The sequence below is a fragment of the Dreissena polymorpha genome, chromosome 2 (assembly GCF_020536995.1).
Source record: "Dreissena polymorpha isolate Duluth1 chromosome 2, UMN_Dpol_1.0, whole genome shotgun sequence".
Taxonomy (NCBI): Eukaryota; Metazoa; Mollusca; class Bivalvia; order Myida; family Dreissenidae; genus Dreissena; species Dreissena polymorpha.
Window position 1 is genome coordinate 101,411,201 of NC_068356.1, and position 18,179 is coordinate 101,429,379.

Here is an 18,179-nt window from a genome sequence, read left to right on the forward strand (position 1 = left end):
GCCTTCCTTAGCATTGAACATATTTTTATTAAATCAATATATATATTTTAAACCTTACATAAAAGTATACTGGAGTATTTATGTAATTATACTTAAAATAGTACGGTACATGGAATGTTTTGCTTAACACTCAGACGCACTTGTATCGCAACACGTTCATTAATATAATTTCTCAAACAACGGCAGAATACATGGAATATATCCTTTTAACCTTCATATATATCCAACATGGAGGCAATGAAAATCATTCATCTACGACGATCTAACACTTCTGTACCACGTGCGGCTGTGGTTTCATCGTGCTGAACATTGTAAATAGATAAATTGGAATTTGATTGATTTGTGTTCGCAGAGTTTACTTTCCTTCACTATTCTTATTTTTAAAAAAGTAATGACAATTTCTCTTCTGCATCCCATTGAAAAAAGATAAGATAAAAGAAATACGGATTAATTTAAAGCATGCATGAAGTAACACAATTAGTTGATTATTTTTATGGCTTTCAATTACAACAAGAGCACCGCCTTGCGGGTGCAGACCGCTCATCTATTTTCTTTTTAAAGGTGAAGGGACTCTCAATTTAAATCACAAAGGAGGGAGAGGTGGAGTGAAGAGGGGTGTATAGTGTGGGGGTGTGGACATTTATTACATTATCTTCCAAAAATGCGAAAAAACTGCAAAAAAAAATCCGGGGGGAGGGGGGGGGGGGAGGGGGGATTCTTGGGTACGATGGTTGGACGGTATTTCAAAAATAAAATAATAAAAATAAATATTTGTGTTTTTTGACCGTTTCAAAAAAAATAATTGGGGGGGGGGTGGGGTGGAGGGCACGGGGGATGGTTTGGATGGAGTCTATTGTGGTATGTCAAGTAAGAGGTATGTCAGGTATGGTTTGGATGGTCATTTGTGAGATGATTTAAAAAATAGGGGGGGGGGGATTCGGGGGGGGGTATGGAGGGCACGGGGGATGGTTTGGATGGAGTCTATTGTGGTATGTCAGGTAAGAGTAGTTTTGTCAAAGTATCAATCAAATCTAATCATAAATAAAGAAGTTATGGCAATTTTAGCATAATTTAATAATTTTACCTTGAGAGTCAAGGTCATTCAAAGGTCAAGGTAAAATTCAACTTGCCAGGTACAGTAACCTCATGATAGCATGAAAGTATTTGAAGTTTGAAAGCAATAGCCTTGATACTTTATAAGTTAAGTGGATCGAAAAACAAAATTTAACCATATATTCAAAGTAACTAAGTAAAAAAGGGCCATAATTCCGTGAAAAAGACAACCAGAGTTATACAACTTGTCCTTTTACTGTCCCCTTATGATAGTTTGCGAGTGTTCCAAGTATGAAAGCAATATCTATGATACTTTAGGGGTAAAGTGGACCAAAACACAAAACTTTACAAAATTTTCAATTTTCTAAGTATAAAGGGCCCATAATTCCGTCCAAATGCCAGTCAGAGTTACATAACTTTGCCTGCACAGTCCCCTTATGATAGTTAATAAGTGTTGCAAGTATGAAAGCAATAGCTTTGATACTGTAGGAATAAAGTGGACTTAATCACAAAACTTAACCAAATTTTCAATTTTCTAAGTATAAAAAGGGCACATAATTCTGTTAAAATGCCAGTCAGAGTTACATAACTTTGCCTGCACAGTCCCATTATGATAGTTAGTGCGTGTTGCAAGTATGAAAGCAATAGCTTTGATACTTAAGGAATAAAATGGACCTAAACACAAAACTTAACCAAAATTTTCAATTTTCTAAGTATTAAAAGGGCACATTATTCTGTCAAAATGCACGCCATAGTTATCTAACTTTGCCTGCCCAGTCCCCTCATGATAGTAAGTAAGTGTACCAAGTTTGAATGCAATAGCATTGATACTTTATGAGAAAAGTGGACCTAAACGCAAAACTTAACCGGACGCCAACGCCGACGCCGAAGCTAAGGTGATGACAATAGCTCATATTTTTTTTTTCAAAAAATAGATAAGCTAAAAATAGGAACATTCGTCTAATGCAAGAGAATATAATAATTTGTTACGGTCTAAACATTGAGTATGATGGGTTGAATACCTTAATTGAATTATAGGTTAAATCATTCTCCATACGTTTATTGGATGTGTGTCTGATATAAGACGGTTTTTAATTAAAGCGAGTTTTGTCTCGTTCCCTGAAATTCAAGGAAACATAAAATGTTATAAAATGCAAGTATTGTTTTATTTAATAATAAAACTAGAGCTTTGTCACAGACGTGACGTATACCCCCACATACTGCATTGACACAGACTATTTTGCAGGCTGTCTTCACAAAACAAGAGAAGCTAATTGATGGCGATTTTTAAGAATTATTATTCCATTATCATTTATGGCCATTTTGACCTTTGCACTCTTGAATTGTTTTGCATGACAAGCCGTCCAATGACTGTGAACAAAATTAATGTACAGAGTCATTTTAAAATCTCACAAGGAATGACATAGTTATGGCCCGGACAAGATCATTTATGGCCATTTTTGACCCTTGAACTCACAGTGTGACCTTGACCTTGGAGATATAGGCATAATTCTTTCGTGTGACACACCGTCCAATGATGGTGAACAAATGTGCCAAATGATTTTAAAATCTCACAATGAACAACATAGTTATGGCCCGGACAACTCATTTATGGCCATTTTTGACCTTTGAACTCAATGTGTGACCTTGACCTTGGAGATATCGACGTTATTCTTTCGCGCCACACACCGTCCAATGATGGTGAACAAATGCGCCAAAAATCTCACAATGAACGACAAAGTTATGGCCCGGACAAGCATTTTACCTTTGAACTCCAAGTGTGACATTGACCTTGGAGATATCGACGTAATTCTTTCGTGCGACACACCGTCCCATGATGGTTAACAAATGTTCCAAGTCATTTTAAAATCTAACATTAAATGACATAGTTGTGGTCAGGACAAACTTTCTGTTTGAAACACACTAAGTGACCCCGTGACCTACTTTTTGATCCTGCATGACCCATATTCAAACTTGACCTAGACATCATCTAGATACAACTTCTGACCAAGTTTGGTGAAATTTTCGGGACAGACAGACAGACAAAGTGACTACTATATAGCCCCCATTACCAGTAATGGGGGTATAATGATAACAAAGCTAAGATCGAGAAAATATGATTAAATTAATTTGATATTATTGTTTTGCTAGTTTCTTTGAAAACAAACAAAAAACAACTGACTTTAATGGCTTTATATAGTATCCTTTACCTAAGAACGATACACGGCTTCTTAGACTATTGACAGGCAGAACCCACTGGCAATTCTAGGTCTAGTCGACTTTTGTTGATAATTATAGAACGTGGTGCTTATGAACGCTAAACAAAAAAAGAATTATTTTGAATAAACGCGAATTTTGTTTTTGGCACTAAAACAATATTTGCATGGTAATGTACAGTAATAAAAAGGTTTTAAAAAATTATTATACATTTAGAAATATTAAACGCGCATAACAACCATACACACCGGTTAAGCAGCATGAAATGCAAATTTAAATAGTATTACATACACAATTTATTTTAATGTCTTCAACTATACAATATAACATTTTTTGAAGTTAAGTGAAAGACACATCCTACATTATAACAAATGCAAAATATATAAGTAGTTAGCAATCTTGCGAAATTTTTCAACGATAAAACCTTTTAACAACACTATTCAATTTTAATTTAATTGAATAGTATTCCGAGTTGATTTAACAAAACCAATACACAAAGGTCAATATTTAATAATTGGGTATAAAGCGTGATCACATGGATAACATTAACATCTTATTCGTCATCTAACTCATTGCCGGTGACATCTTATACAATTGAAGTTTATTGTCTCCAATATCGCTGTTAGACACCACAAGCCTGGTGCCATCCTGAGACACACATATGCTGCACGGGTACTTCATATCCACTGGGTAGGAACCGAGTATTTTACCGTCAATGGTCAGCTGCACGATGGAGTGGTTTTTCATACTGCACACCAGCACCGTGTCACCAGGTCCTACACAGGCACCACGGGGAGCCTGTATGTTCTCATTAGTGACTGCTCTAGATGTGCCATTCACGGTGTCGTACATGTACACTGTGTGAGCGAGTTGGTCAGTCAGAACTAACGTGTTCTTAGACTGGACATACGTGCATTGACTCTCACCTATTTTGTACGTCTTCAAAGGAAACGTCAGGAAGTGATCAAAGTCTGACTCTACCCCGTCCACAGATACCATTCTAGCAGGACGGGGATCATCGAACGTACTAACGACCATGTTAGACGGAGACATGCAGCATATAGAGAAGAATTTTGATGATGTATGAATCTGCCTGATCAGCCTGATGGTATTGTCTGTACTCACAGACAGGAGATATACTAGTTTACCACGCGTTACATACAGTGTATTATGAGACACACAAACTACGCTATATGGGACAGTCCTGCACTTGTACGGGGTTCCAACTCTCTGTAATCGCTCATTCAGTATGATACATTTCTTATTCCAGGAATCCACGGCTACCAGTCTCCCGTCCGGTAGGAAGTCCAGTCCACTTAGTTGAGGTTCCAACACCTCATCTCCAGTCTTTAGTAGATCCACGGACACGAGCAGCTCCAGGGTGACTGGCCTTGGTTGGGATGATAAACTGAAAAGACTGTTTTCCACTGAAATAATAGCAACAAACAATAAATAAAACAATAAGAAATAATTATAATAATTTGTATAATATTCATATTATTACACATTAGTTTATTAAAATGAGTCCATTTAACGGAACGTGTTCACATAACTTTGTATTTGTAAAGTGTCATGAAATAGCTTTACACGCAGCTTTCATATCGCTCACAACAATTGTGTGTTTCCTTGTTCATTCCATTTTAGTTTTCTAAGTTTGATATTTACTAAAAATATGAAAAAATGAAATATTGTAAATTATCAGTATATTCATTTTATAGGGATGTTAGTAAGTGTTATGATCTCAAATACTACTAGTTACTTATGTTTATTTGTACCGTACCGTACCGCGCAACTCTGAAAAATTTACATAAATACAACATTTAATTAAAAAAACAACCGTTCGATTGTAAAAGTATCAAATTAATTAAATCGTAATAACACTTTTGAACTTCATACCGCTTATTATTCTCTGAACGTCATCGACAAATACAGTTATTTAAATTATACCAAATGAAAACTAACTGTTAAATAAAATACCTGTCTTGTTGTCATCATAATTCAGTTTTATAGAATTGCTTCCCATCTCAAGGAGTGAAGTAACCTGTTTTGAAAAAGAAACTGTCATTGTTGATGAACATTTATTCTTTCTTTGGTCATCTATAGTTGATTCGATAGTTTTTTGTTTCTCTTTCATTCGTTCTGAATAAATATACTGTTGACTGGGCGTTCCGCGGTCTAAAACGACACAACACATCGACAATACATTGTTTAGTACTTCCTTAACTTTGAGCGAGGCGTCACGTTTATTACCAATCCGTCTGACCTCTGCAGTTTTAAATTGTTTTGCCTCACTTATAAATTTCTGCTTTGCTCCTTCAAACAGTTGTATGATACGATCTTTCATTGTATCCACCTCTGAAGAAATCCTTGCAATAGACTCATTTAAGCCAGTCTCCGACTGCTTACAATCCGCTATAATAGCGTCTGCCTCGGATTGAAATTTTATCAATGATTGTTTTATTCCTTGCAGGTCAGGTCGTGTTTGTGTGGATACTTTGGCTATTTCATCCAATTGGTCACATTTCCGGTGAATGAGAACACATGAAACGCAGCAAAGCTTAGAATGATCCTGACAGAAAAACTCTATTTCTCGTGCATGCTCATGACACTTGTCAAATCCTTTCATGTCGAGTATTACGGGCGCAGATATATTTTCCGGTACATTAACAATGTAATGCTGACCTGGTTTATACACGGTGTGCGGATTCTTGCAAGTATCACACAAGAACTCATCACAATCCTTGCAGAAAACCGTAGCAGTTTTTGATATGTTGGTTTTCATACAAGGCTCACATGATTGTGTCACAGTACTTTCGCCAATGAAGTCACCTGCATTGTCTTTGTTTGAACCCCTAAATATTCTAGAAGCCATTTTGAAATTGTGTTTAAACAGGTTTCTACTTTCGATTTGAAAACCAATGTGTGTATGTTTAATATATACTTCCAATATATTTTTCATAACAAAATGATATTATCGACAATATATATTTTCTTGTTGTATTACTATGCCAAATTATATGTCAACACCACCTGATATCCAAATAGAACAATAAAACACTAAAGATGTTAAACACTCTAACTGTTCTGGTTCATTCCTCGCCCAATAGATAAGTTAATATCTGTTTCGTTAAAAGTCGTTAGGGAAATATTAAACTTCGACAATCTCCGGCATTATACATGTATCGTGCGGTCGAATCCAACCGAGTATACTGTTTCTTATGGATTGTCAATAGCGTTAGCAGTGCGTGTTCTCGTTCGTTATATATTGGCTTAAATTAGTTAGTAGTGTGAAATGTATAACGATGACTTTCGGGAGATTTATACAGCCATCAGTTATGATATCAAGGTAGCAGTGCAGCCCCATACACGCACGTAAACGGGATGAGGATGTCCTCCGTAGAGCCGCACTCGATCAATGTTACCGGGCCAGACCATCTCATCTGTCGTATAGATCTTCTGGAGGACGGTGACGGCTTGAATTAAATTGCAGCCTTGACATTTCCACGTCTTCCAAAATTGAGGTTATGAAATTTCAATTATATATAAATTAACACTTTGGAAGATAAAAGTAAGTGATTTATATAAATTTATACATCTGTCACTGTCATGATTTGGTTTATAAACAGCTTATGAAATGAACTGGCCTCAAATTAATACTCTCTTTTACATAAAATGCACATGCACATGATTCGCTTAGGCTAGTTTTCCATCTGGCCGTATCCGCATCCGAAAAATATAGAACATTGAAATGCACTCTGCTTATTCCATTCATCCGCATCCGCATATCAGTACGCGCAATATGCGTCCGCAAAAGAACGCTCAAGTGAGCATTCTAATTCACTACGTTCCCAGCAGACACACACCGTTGAATCAACGTTGAAACAACGTTGAATTTTAGTCGTGACGTCGATAAACCATATTTCAACCAATATACAACTACATGGATGTCTGCATTCTGCTTGGTTGATACTCGACGTTGTATCAACGTTGATAGTTGGTTTAGGTCGAAATTATTTTTTCAACTGATAGATTAATAAATTCATATTTTCAAACACTTTAATTGTGTATAAAGTGATATTAAGCAGACTGTCAACATTAAATATACATTAGCGTGTTAATTATCATTTAAATGTTGTGTAAATGCATCTGATCAAATTTGACAATTTATGCTATGCTATGCTTATGGTTTGGTATGGTATGAGTTTTCAGTTCTGTGCGTTACGGAGTATAGCACAGAACGTATGTCTAAACATAACGCACCGCACAAAACAGGTATATGTGCGGTTCGTTCATGCGTGTGGTTGTCACGTGAGTGATGGTCACTCAGGTGGACATAGGCGGGAATTTGCACGGGGTGTTCATTGTTTGGTCAGTTCTACGCTAGACTTCGATCAGTAAACTCACTGGGGGCTGACGAGGTCAAAGCGTAGTCCGTTTCGCTACGACGTCGGGTATATGTTTTACTACGAAAACATTGTTTAAAAACATATGATATCGAGAACGGATTAGTCGAAAATTGTGTTTTAAACATGTAAGATCATGCTTTTCTAATAACAAAACTCTGAATTTAAGCATAATGGCATTTCATAGGTTTGTTACATCAAATTATAATCCAAGATGTGTCTGGTTTATGCGGTTAAACATGAAATATACCGCTGATTTTCAAAGCGAAGTCAAGTTTCACTTTTAAAAATGCAATTAAGGTTTACAACTGTGTTTAATTGACACAATTTTACAATTTCCATATTGATCTATGTATCGTTAAGCCACTGGTGTGTTTAGAAATGTGTAGGGTGACTCAGTTATCAGAAATAAAGGCTAAATATTAGTATTAGGCATGATCATGTCTCTGACAGTATACGTATAAGCCTCGCTACGACAACGCTTTAGCGTGTATGCGTTTCTCACAGAAGACGTATTGGTTATCTCTCGAAGGCAAAATAAAGAAAAAAAAGTTAATACAGAGTCATGGAGTGGCTTGATGTTTCCTTTGAGGAAGAGGTAGTAACAACGGCACAACATGATTCGAAGCGCACAGTCGACATTGTATTGCACATTATTATGATATAATTAAATTCACGACTAGGCCAAATGAAACGATTAAACTCGAAAATCCATATAATATAAGATGACAGTTGAGAGTCGATAACCTAATGTCGTCGGTCTCAATAAAAATGACGCATCTTTACCTCGTGACAATCCCTTATACGTTCATTTTGATACAGACCGACGATAGATTTTCAGCATACGGTACTCTTTATCAAATAACATTCGATTCTCGTTATGCCCAACTCGCTTATCTCAAAACTCTGCTTATGTCAAAGTAAATCCCATGTCCCAACTTCGATCATTATTAACTCATACGGAATTTGATTTTTACATTGTATATATATCAAAGCGATTTTCTTGAAAATCGGTTATCGTCAACTAATTTTGAGATGAATTTCATGTTCGTATACATGATTTTACCTGTAAAATCCACACCTGTAACAGCCGTAAGGTGTGGAAAGTAGGACCCCAATGGCACATATCCGCAATTGCATAACCAATATATTGTTGTAAAGGTGTGGCAGTGGGTTCTGTCACAGGTTATTGTTTACTGCGTACATGACAGCCGGTAAATTTACCTCGTGTTACAATGCGGTTAAGGCCCAGTCTCACTATGATGCCGGCGGAGCCCCAGTGCGTGATCAGGCATCTACCGGGTTGAACCGGGGCCCTACCGGGATGAACCGGTGCTCCAGCGGGATGAACCGTGGACGACCGGGGACAACCGGGGCTCCACCAGGGCTCCACCGGGAAAGTATTAAAATGTTTAATACCTCCGGTATGAACCGGAAGTCACCGGGTAGGACCGGCAACGACCGGCTTGGCACCGGGAACAACCGGGACTGTAGCGGGAACAACCGGTATAAAACATTTGAATACTTTCCCGGTGGAGTCCCGGTTGTCCCCGGTTAAACCGGGGCGTTGCCGCAGCTCTGCCGGGGTCTGATGCCGGTATAGTCCCGGTGAGTGCCGGCGTAGTGACGGTATACCAGGACTCTGCCGGGACTCTGCCGGCTTTCACCGGGTTCAACCATTTCGTTTGGATGTTCATGCGCACAGTGAAGCACGGCATCTTTTGCACTGGGAAATGGCAGTTTGCAGTAACTGCAAACTGCATGTGATTTGTCCTGAAATGGATACAGAAACTTCGTTGAGCAACCTATACATTATATTTGTACTTCGTTGCGCAACCAATACCTACTCTGTGCGAAACCTATACATAAAGTGACTTGTAATTTCCTTCGAAAAAAAGCATTTGAATAATTAAAAAATATGTTCGTAACCTGTTTTGCACTTTAAAATGTGTAATGTACACTGAATCAAAGAAACATGTAGTTTTATTTTATTTAAGTAACCGTAATTAGCTATTTTAACAGAATAACCACCTTATGCATTGCTTCAAATCAAAATATTTCGATTTTAGCTTAAAATAAACTTAAAGGTTGCAATTACGCGTATTTGTTATTAGTTTGTTATTGAAAATAAGTACCTACTATTACTGGATGTTCCGTTCTCTAATCCATAAACACCAGAAAAGATGAAACTCGCCTGATTAAGTAGTGTATTTACACAATGTTTTCGTAGTAAAACCTATACCCGACGTCGTAGCGAAACGGACTACGATTTGACCTCGTCAGCCCCCAGTGAAACTTGTGTTCGTGTACAAATCCTACATCGTGTTGTCGACTTTAGCAGAACACAGGGTGTCCATGCTGCAAGATTCGGAACGCTTCATAGAAAAGATAAGTGCTAAAAGAAACGTAAATCTGTTAAATCCGTTATACTGAATCTCGAGCATAGTATCGAGTGTTACGAAGTAGTAACAGAGTTGAAAAGATGTTTATTTCAAGTGACAATTTCAGCACTAGAGAAAGCCGATCAATTTACAAATAGAAATATTGATGGCACGTGACCGAACATTCACAGGTCATTAATGGTAGAACACGACAAAAGCTTTCGAACTTACTCGGGAATAAATTGCTATTCTTTGTGGTGTTGTATACATTCTATATGTATATGTGTAAATGTTTTACGAGTCTGATGACGTAATGTTATTTGCAGAAAAATACAAGGTAGAGGCGATGGCATATAAAAAGGCGGAAACATAACGCCACGCGGCGCTCTTGACGGGTCATATCAGAAGCCGGAAGCTTCATCTAACATCGCAACACAAGGGGCTGAAACTCAATTACCATTGAGAGGCACAGGACTATGTTTCGCATGTGGCGAACCGGGTCATCGGAAAGGAGCAGCTGGATGTTCAGCAAACAGCTCGACCAATAAGTTAAGTTAATTATGTATAGAACCCCGTTATCAGAAAATGGGTAGTTTCGTGTTCGTCGGAAAACGTAACGTACAGAAAGTTCCTAAAGTCGAACGTGATCAAAAGGATCCAAGTATAGTTCGCCGGTAAGTTGAAGGAAAGCCCACGCGGTTAAGTAGCAGGAGACTACTGATAGTAAGTACATTTTCGATGTAGTAAATGGCGGTTATAAGTTTATTTTTCCGTCGGAAAACGGTAACGTATAAAAAAAAAGATCTGTCTCAATGTATCAAAAGGATCTTAGTATAAAACTGGATCAAAAGGATCATACTATAGAAATTGATGCTAGAAGCTCGCCGGTAAAAAGAACGAAAGCCCATGTAGCCAAGCTGTAGCAGGCTACGGATGGTTGTTACATTTTAGATGTAGTAAATTGCGGTTATGTTTCCCTTTCCGTCGGAAAACAGTAACGTACAGAAAGAGATAAAAGGAGCAATTTATCAAAAGGATCATAGTATAGAAATTTATCTAAAAGAAAAATTTCATAGAATAAAAAAAAATAATATATTGTTACCGGAAGTTTGTCGGTAAGTAGACTGAAAACCCACGTGACATTTATCATGTTGTTAATACGCCCGTTAATACGTTTATAGTCGTATTTAATAAGAATGGGAGGCCTCGCTATATTTAAAATTATTATTTATTTATTTGTTCTACTTTCGATATTAGAGGAGCGTATCATAATGTTGATACATTCACGAACGGTGTGGTTTGAGCTATCAAGAGAATAGCAGGCAGTGTTAGGTTGTTATAAGCTTATATTTGGCACGATAACGGCTGATCATATATTTATTTATTTGTTCTACTTTCGATATTAGAGGAGCGTATCATGATATTGATACATTCACGAACGGTGTGGTTTGAGCTATCAAGAGAATAGCAGGCAGTGTTAGGTTGTTATAAGCTTATATTTGGCACGATAACGGCCGATCATATATTTACTAAAACTCGTTAAAACTAAAATGACGTGTACTAGCATTCGTACGTCAAATTGACTTAAAATAGTTATTTGCTTTTGTGATGATGGCATACATCACAATGTAGAATATGAAAAAACATTATATGCTAGTGACTAGACGTGTTTGAATGTTAACTGGCTGAAGAAACAGTATTTTGATTCCTTCTCAAAGAGTAGAATGGCTCGGGCAGGTGATCGATATGCATAAAAAAGTTCTATCGCAAGCCTTGCCCAATGCAAAACGTGTTGTGTTTTGTGCTTAGATGTGTGAAGACCGTTATGTTATGTTATGTTGTGTTGATTGCTCATTGATTTTCATCCTTTTTTGGCTGGAGTGTCGTGAACTGCGATTAATTATACCTTGGGTGTGGATGCTGGATCTGATATCTGATATTGTTCGAGAGAGAGAGAGAGAGAGAGAGAGAGAGAGAGAGAGAGAGAGAGAGAGAGAGGGAGGGAGGGAGGGAGGGAGGGAGGGAGGGAGGGAGGGAGGGAGGGAGGGAGGGAGAGAGAGAGAGAGAGAGAGTTTGTTTTACATTAAATGTGCTTTTTTGCAAGAGAGATTACATTTTCGGCTGTGCTTATCAGCTTTTTATGTTGTGAATGTTGATAAGTGTGGGTCTGTTTGGTGAGAGTGGACAAATATGTAGCTTAATAACGTGTCTGGAGAGAGTTTAGTTAGTTATAATTTAGGCTTTCAAGTAGTCACATCTAGGGGGGGGGGGGCATTTTGCCCTGGGCGCCAACATAAGGGGGTCGCCCGAAGAAGACTCATTGTATTCGTGTTGAGGAAGCTGCATACTGCTTTTGTTGTTTGTTATTTAATTCGGCGACTTCCAATTCTCGACCTTCCTTTGCATTGGCTGATGGATTTAAAAAGTGGAGAAAAAAAACTTAAAAACGTGTGGCACATGAAGACAGCCCAAGTCACCTTCAGTCCTTTACGACTTGGAAAGAGGCAGAGCGAATGCTCATGAATGAAAAAGGCATTGATGCAAAAATTGAAGATCATATCCAAACAGAAAAACAACGGGAGCGCGATATTTTAAAACGTGTGCTTAGTTGTATTCAGGTTCTTGCCTCTCAAAATTTTGCATTACGAGGCCATAATGAAAGTTTGACAGATGAAGTCAACAACAAGATTCATTCGCCTCAAAGACTTGAACTCAAAGTTTGGATTTTAACTGGATGTTCACAATCTTGTAAAAGGTGAGAATTTGAAAACTCTTCGCTAAAATTGCTTCGATTTAGCCAATTTTTATGACACCGATATTCAATGCGGAGAACTGTTTAACGAGATTCAGGACTGTAAATGTTACTAACTACGAGAGGTGATTCCTTACCATCAACACCTTTGGAACTTATTTCTTCCATTGTGTCGTATGGTGATGATGTTTATCCCAATTTGTGTATTGCTCTGCAAATACTTTTAACAATTGCGGTGTCAATAGCCTGTTGCAAGCGTTCCCTCAGCAAGCTGAAGCTCATTCTCTCATACCTAAATGCATCAATGGGACAAGTTCGTCTCTGTGATCTCACACTTCTCAGTATAGAGAAGGAAACGGTTGAAAACATAGACTTTGATGCTATCATTGATAAGTTTGCGTGCATGAAAGCTAGAACAAATAATTAAGTATGAAGAATTCTTGGAATGGGCGCATTGGGTGGCTGTTGATAAAGACTAACCGGCAATATCATTTTGTTGTCGTTGTAGAAGTAAACATTATATTGTCTCCAATTGGTCTTCCTTGTCTGTCTTTTTAGCTCTCCTGAGCACAACGTGCTCATGGTGAGCTTTTGTAATCGCCTTTTGTCCGTCGTGCGACGTTCGTCGTCATCATTTGCCTTGTTTGGTGATAGTGGTATTATGTCATGTTGCGTATCGACTTATGTGCTCTTTTTTCAATGAGACCGAATACTGCACTCCAATGTTTCACGGGGAGAAGGGGCGCACAATTTATACATTGTCCCCGGGCGCCGAATAATGTCGCTACGCCTCTGGTCGCCCGACTCTAACTGAAGCTTAACAAGAAATATATAAAAAAAAGATATACGGCGTTGATAGTTCAATGAATGAGATCAAGGATAGCGAATGTCTTTTTCTGTGCAGTTCTTAGCTGCATCACACGCAGTACGGGATGTTACGCGGAGTTTTCGCGGCTTATTTTACATTATTACATATTGCTGGTCATAAACCTATAGATACAAAACAAAAAACCAAAAAAAAGAATGGAAGTGAAATTAAAACATATGAGTCAACCGGCCACACGCGAAGTATCCGTATTTATAGGCGCGTTCTTCGAACAAACCTGTTTTAGTGGTTTGTCGGGCATTGCTATTTGATTCGATTATTAACAGTATCGAGAATCATCGCGCTCATGCTTAATACATTAGTCAATATGATGGAATAATTATTGTTAAATTAATCAAAAATAATATTTATCATTGTATTGTTGAAAACACATTAATAATATATTATTGACATACCCTAATTATATTGCTGAATATCTTCATTTAACATTTTTCTGGTCTAAAGAAAATTCCAGGTCACCTAGTTCACGGATAGCGTCTTTATTATATAACGATTAGTTTACTGGCCGCGAACTCCAGTGATGACTTGTATATTAACTCTGACATTCACACACTGGCCGCGAATTGACCCGATACCTCGCGGGTTAAAATAATGCATTAAAGTTAGGCCTCGCTTCCACTGCATACTTTTACATGTTAACATGTTGACAGGAATATGGAAGTAAGTTCTAAATATGAGAACATAGCCTTTAAGTATAAACGCTTTTGCCCTGGCAATCCTCAGAAAATAAAAGGTGCACGCACAAACTGTATTGATGTCGAGAATTGAGTTTAAAACTGTTCTATCTATTAAGCCTTTCATTAGAGATAAAATTGTTTCATGCAGTAAAACAGTGTTACAAAGACGCGGATATGTTTGCAATGTGCTGGTGGTATACTCAAATCAGTCAATGGAATAAATGAAGTGTATTCATTCGTACCTAGCCGCGGGAAATTGTATTTGAATTTTATTAGACACTTACAAAGGTCAGGTAAGGTGAAAAGCTGGCTTAATACAGCTACGCCGAAAAAAGAAAACTATGTGAAGAACTTATTCAAATTTAAAACAGAGAATCGATATTTTTATTCATCAAAGACTTTGTATTTATTCCCTAAAATTAACTGTAAGAAAATGAACTCGCATATTGAACATACTAACTTGATCAGTGCCTTGTTTATTAACATATCGACACTGTCAAAATCGTGAATTTTAGCAAAAGGGGAATTGCCGTCATTCAGACCAAATAAATCATTATCGATTTTAAACTATTATTCAACAAAGAACAAAAATCAAACCTGAAAACGATATAGTAAAATATAATTCACATTTCTGAGGCAAGACATAATTATGCGAGATAATTTAAACATCGACCTGTTTATTAAAGAATTTACAATTGATTGAAGCATTATTGATTGAACGTTGCATGACCAATAAAACAGTTTCTAATAAAACCCTACCCTTTCTCCGGATGGACGGCGACGCCGCTGGGGCCGGTTAGCCAGTCCCTGACGACGATCTTGTAGCCGGGGTTGTCGTACATGGATCCTATCATGATCCAGTCGTAGAGGGCGTCCGCCCAGTAGATGTTGTTGGAGATCCAGTCGACCGCCAGCCCCTCCACCATGCTGGACGTTCCCGTGAATAGGGTCTCTGTCTCGGTGGTGCCGTTCAGTTTAAGACCCTGTGGTGATGATTAGAGTATATTTGTATTGGCGGAGCGTAGAGACTATTGGTTTTGGCAGAGCGTAGAGAATATTGGATTTGGCGGAGCGTAGAGAATATTGGTATTGGCGGAGCGAAAAGAATATTGGTATTGGCGAGGCGTAGAGAATATTGGTATTTGCGAGACGTATAGAATATTGGTATTGGCGAGGCGTAGAGAATATTGGTATTAGCGAGACGTATAGAATATTGGTTTTGGCGAGGCGTAGAGAATATTGGTATTGGCGAGGCCTAGATAATTTTGGTATTGGCGAGGCGTAGAGAATATTGGTATTGCGGGGCGTAGATAATTTTGGTATTGGCGAAAGATGTATTTGTCATGCGAGGCGTAGAAAATATTGGTATTGTCGAAAGACGAACTTTATGGAGCGAGGCATGGCGAAAGATGAAGTTTGTCACGCGAGGCGTAGATAATATTGGTATTGGCGCAAGATGAACTTGATCAAGCCAGATGAAGAGAATATTATTAGTGGCGAAAGATGAACTTCATCATGCGAGGCGTAGACACTATTGGAATTTTCGAAAGATGGACTTTATCAAGCCATGTGTAGAGAATATTAGTATTTGCGAAAGATGGACTTTATCAGGCGAGGAGTAGATAATATTGGTATTGAAGAACTATAAAATGTTTCAAGCGGCTTATAATGTTAATGACGCCATTTGTTGTTTTTTGTGTGATTTTAATGCCGATTTTTATTTTTCATAAACAAGCACTGACATAAGAAGACAGAAAAACACACGAAAAAACGGGATATGACGCCTCAAACGACGGACACATGACAGTCAATCAAGTTTACTTTGAGCATTTAAAATAAACTTCCAAAAGATAACCTGAATTTTCCTGTTCGTTGCCTCACTCCAGTACAAGGTTTGGTCCGCCCAATTGTAAGCCAAGGCCTTGAATTGCCAACCGTGATGAGGCGCGCTGAAATATAATGACAGACGTCCTGTGATGCACTGATATTTTTTGGGTCGCGCTTTGAGAAAAGGGGGTTTAATGCATGTGCGTAAAGTGTCGTCCCTGATTAGCCCGTGCAGTCCGCAGACGCTAATCAGGGACAACACTTTCCACATAAACTTGATTTTTGTAGAGATTTTCTTTAAACGAAAATACCATAAAAGCTGAAAATGTCGTCTCTAATTTGCGCACATGCTTATCTGGGACGAACATTTACGCACAAGAATTAAACCCCCTTTTCACAGAGCGTGGCTCATTTAAATCATTTAAATAGTTTAATTTACTATAAGAAAAAAAGATAAGATCTGTTTCTACGTATATATCACACTATAACATCAAGGACATCTTTTTGCCATACGAAAGCGTAATTCATGCTAATATAGATAATAACACAAAATGGTATGCCAAGTATGGAAAGACATTCCCTTGTGATGACGAATATTTGTCAAGGAATGATTAAACAAATGTAACGAAATCAGGTTTTCAACTCAAATTGTGACCTTGACCTTGGAGATATTGACGTAATTCTTTCGCGCGACACACCGTCCAATGATGGTCAATGATTATAAAATCTCACATTGAGTGACATAGTTATGGCCATTTTTAACATTTGAACTCAAAGTGTGACCTTGACCTTCGAGATATTGACGTAATTCTTTCGCGCGACACACCGTCCAATGATTGTGAACAAATGTGCCAAATGATTTTAAAATTTCACAATGAACGACACAGTTATGGCCCGGACAAGCTTGTTCCACCCGCCCGCCAGCCCGCCCGCCAGCCCGCCGACATATGCCAATCTTATAACCAGTTTTTTCCTTCGGATAACCTTGTTAAAAACTGATGTTTTCACCAAACAGATTAATATGAAATAAAATTAATAAAAAATAAAAAAAACAATTAAAAGGTTGCCGTGGTGTTATGGATATTGTGTCCACCTAGCGACCGGGGGTCATGGGTTCTCCCACCGTAGGAGCGTTCTTAAGATCTCCCACAAAGACACCAAGTACTATGGCTTTTTGCCCAGGAAACGGATTCGAGAATGTTTCAATAAGCCAGAGGCTTTCGATGCAATCGAGCTAAAATAAATAGGTTTAAACTCATAAGCAATAAAACACTCTTTTGTGTCAATATAACTTCAACTTTTATATCGATAGCCATTATTAAATGTATGTCATTCAAAATATATGCGTTTATTTGCAAAACAAATTCATTATTTTACAGATTCAGCATTTAACATTATGGGATAAAAGGCCTCTACTCACCTGATATGTCTGACCTGTACATTGCCGCTGGGAACCCATACGGTCGGGTCTCCCTCGATACCCACTATCCGAGACACGCCTATCTTCAGATTCGGGGTTTGAGCCCAGATCAGGTTGCGAGTATGGCGGACTGAAACATGAACCCATGCATACAAATATGAATAGCTGTCATTTTAAGTCATATGTTTGTCAAGAATGCATTTTTGTTTTTGTTCTTTAAATCGTCCTTTTGACGCATATTTTTAGATTTGTGTCGTATTGTTTTCAAGTATTTGACGATGAGTAGCACATGTTTAGGTCTCATATAATTAACTTGTGCCCCCCTCGCTACAAAAATTAAATTGTAAACTTTATAAGCATACATTTAACTCTTAAACGCTTACAATATATTATATATTCATACTTTGTGTGTGCCTGTATTTCATGAAATAAATTAAAACACAACATTTAGAAAGATGGCTATGCTTTGTATCCATTTTCCCTGATTCCATTACAAATAGTGGATATTCGAAATGTACGTGTAAATTAAATTATATACAAGAATCCACATTCACTTTGCAGCA

General features: G+C 37.8%; 1 protein-coding gene across 1 annotated transcript in view; it reads right to left on the reverse strand.

The window, feature by feature from the left end:
* LOC127869944 (low-density lipoprotein receptor-related protein 4-like) overlaps positions 1-18,179 on the reverse strand; it is a 171,796-nt gene that overhangs the window by 152,934 nt on the left and 683 nt on the right. Inside the window, exons 2-4 of the mRNA XM_052412603.1 lie at positions 17,617-17,746; positions 16,225-16,318; positions 15,129-15,352 (exon numbers count right to left, since the gene is read on the reverse strand). Of these exons, the coding sequence (XP_052268563.1) occupies positions 15,129-15,352; positions 16,225-16,318; positions 17,617-17,746 (448 nt within the window). The remainder of the gene's footprint in view (positions 1-15,128; positions 15,353-16,224; positions 16,319-17,616; positions 17,747-18,179) is intronic.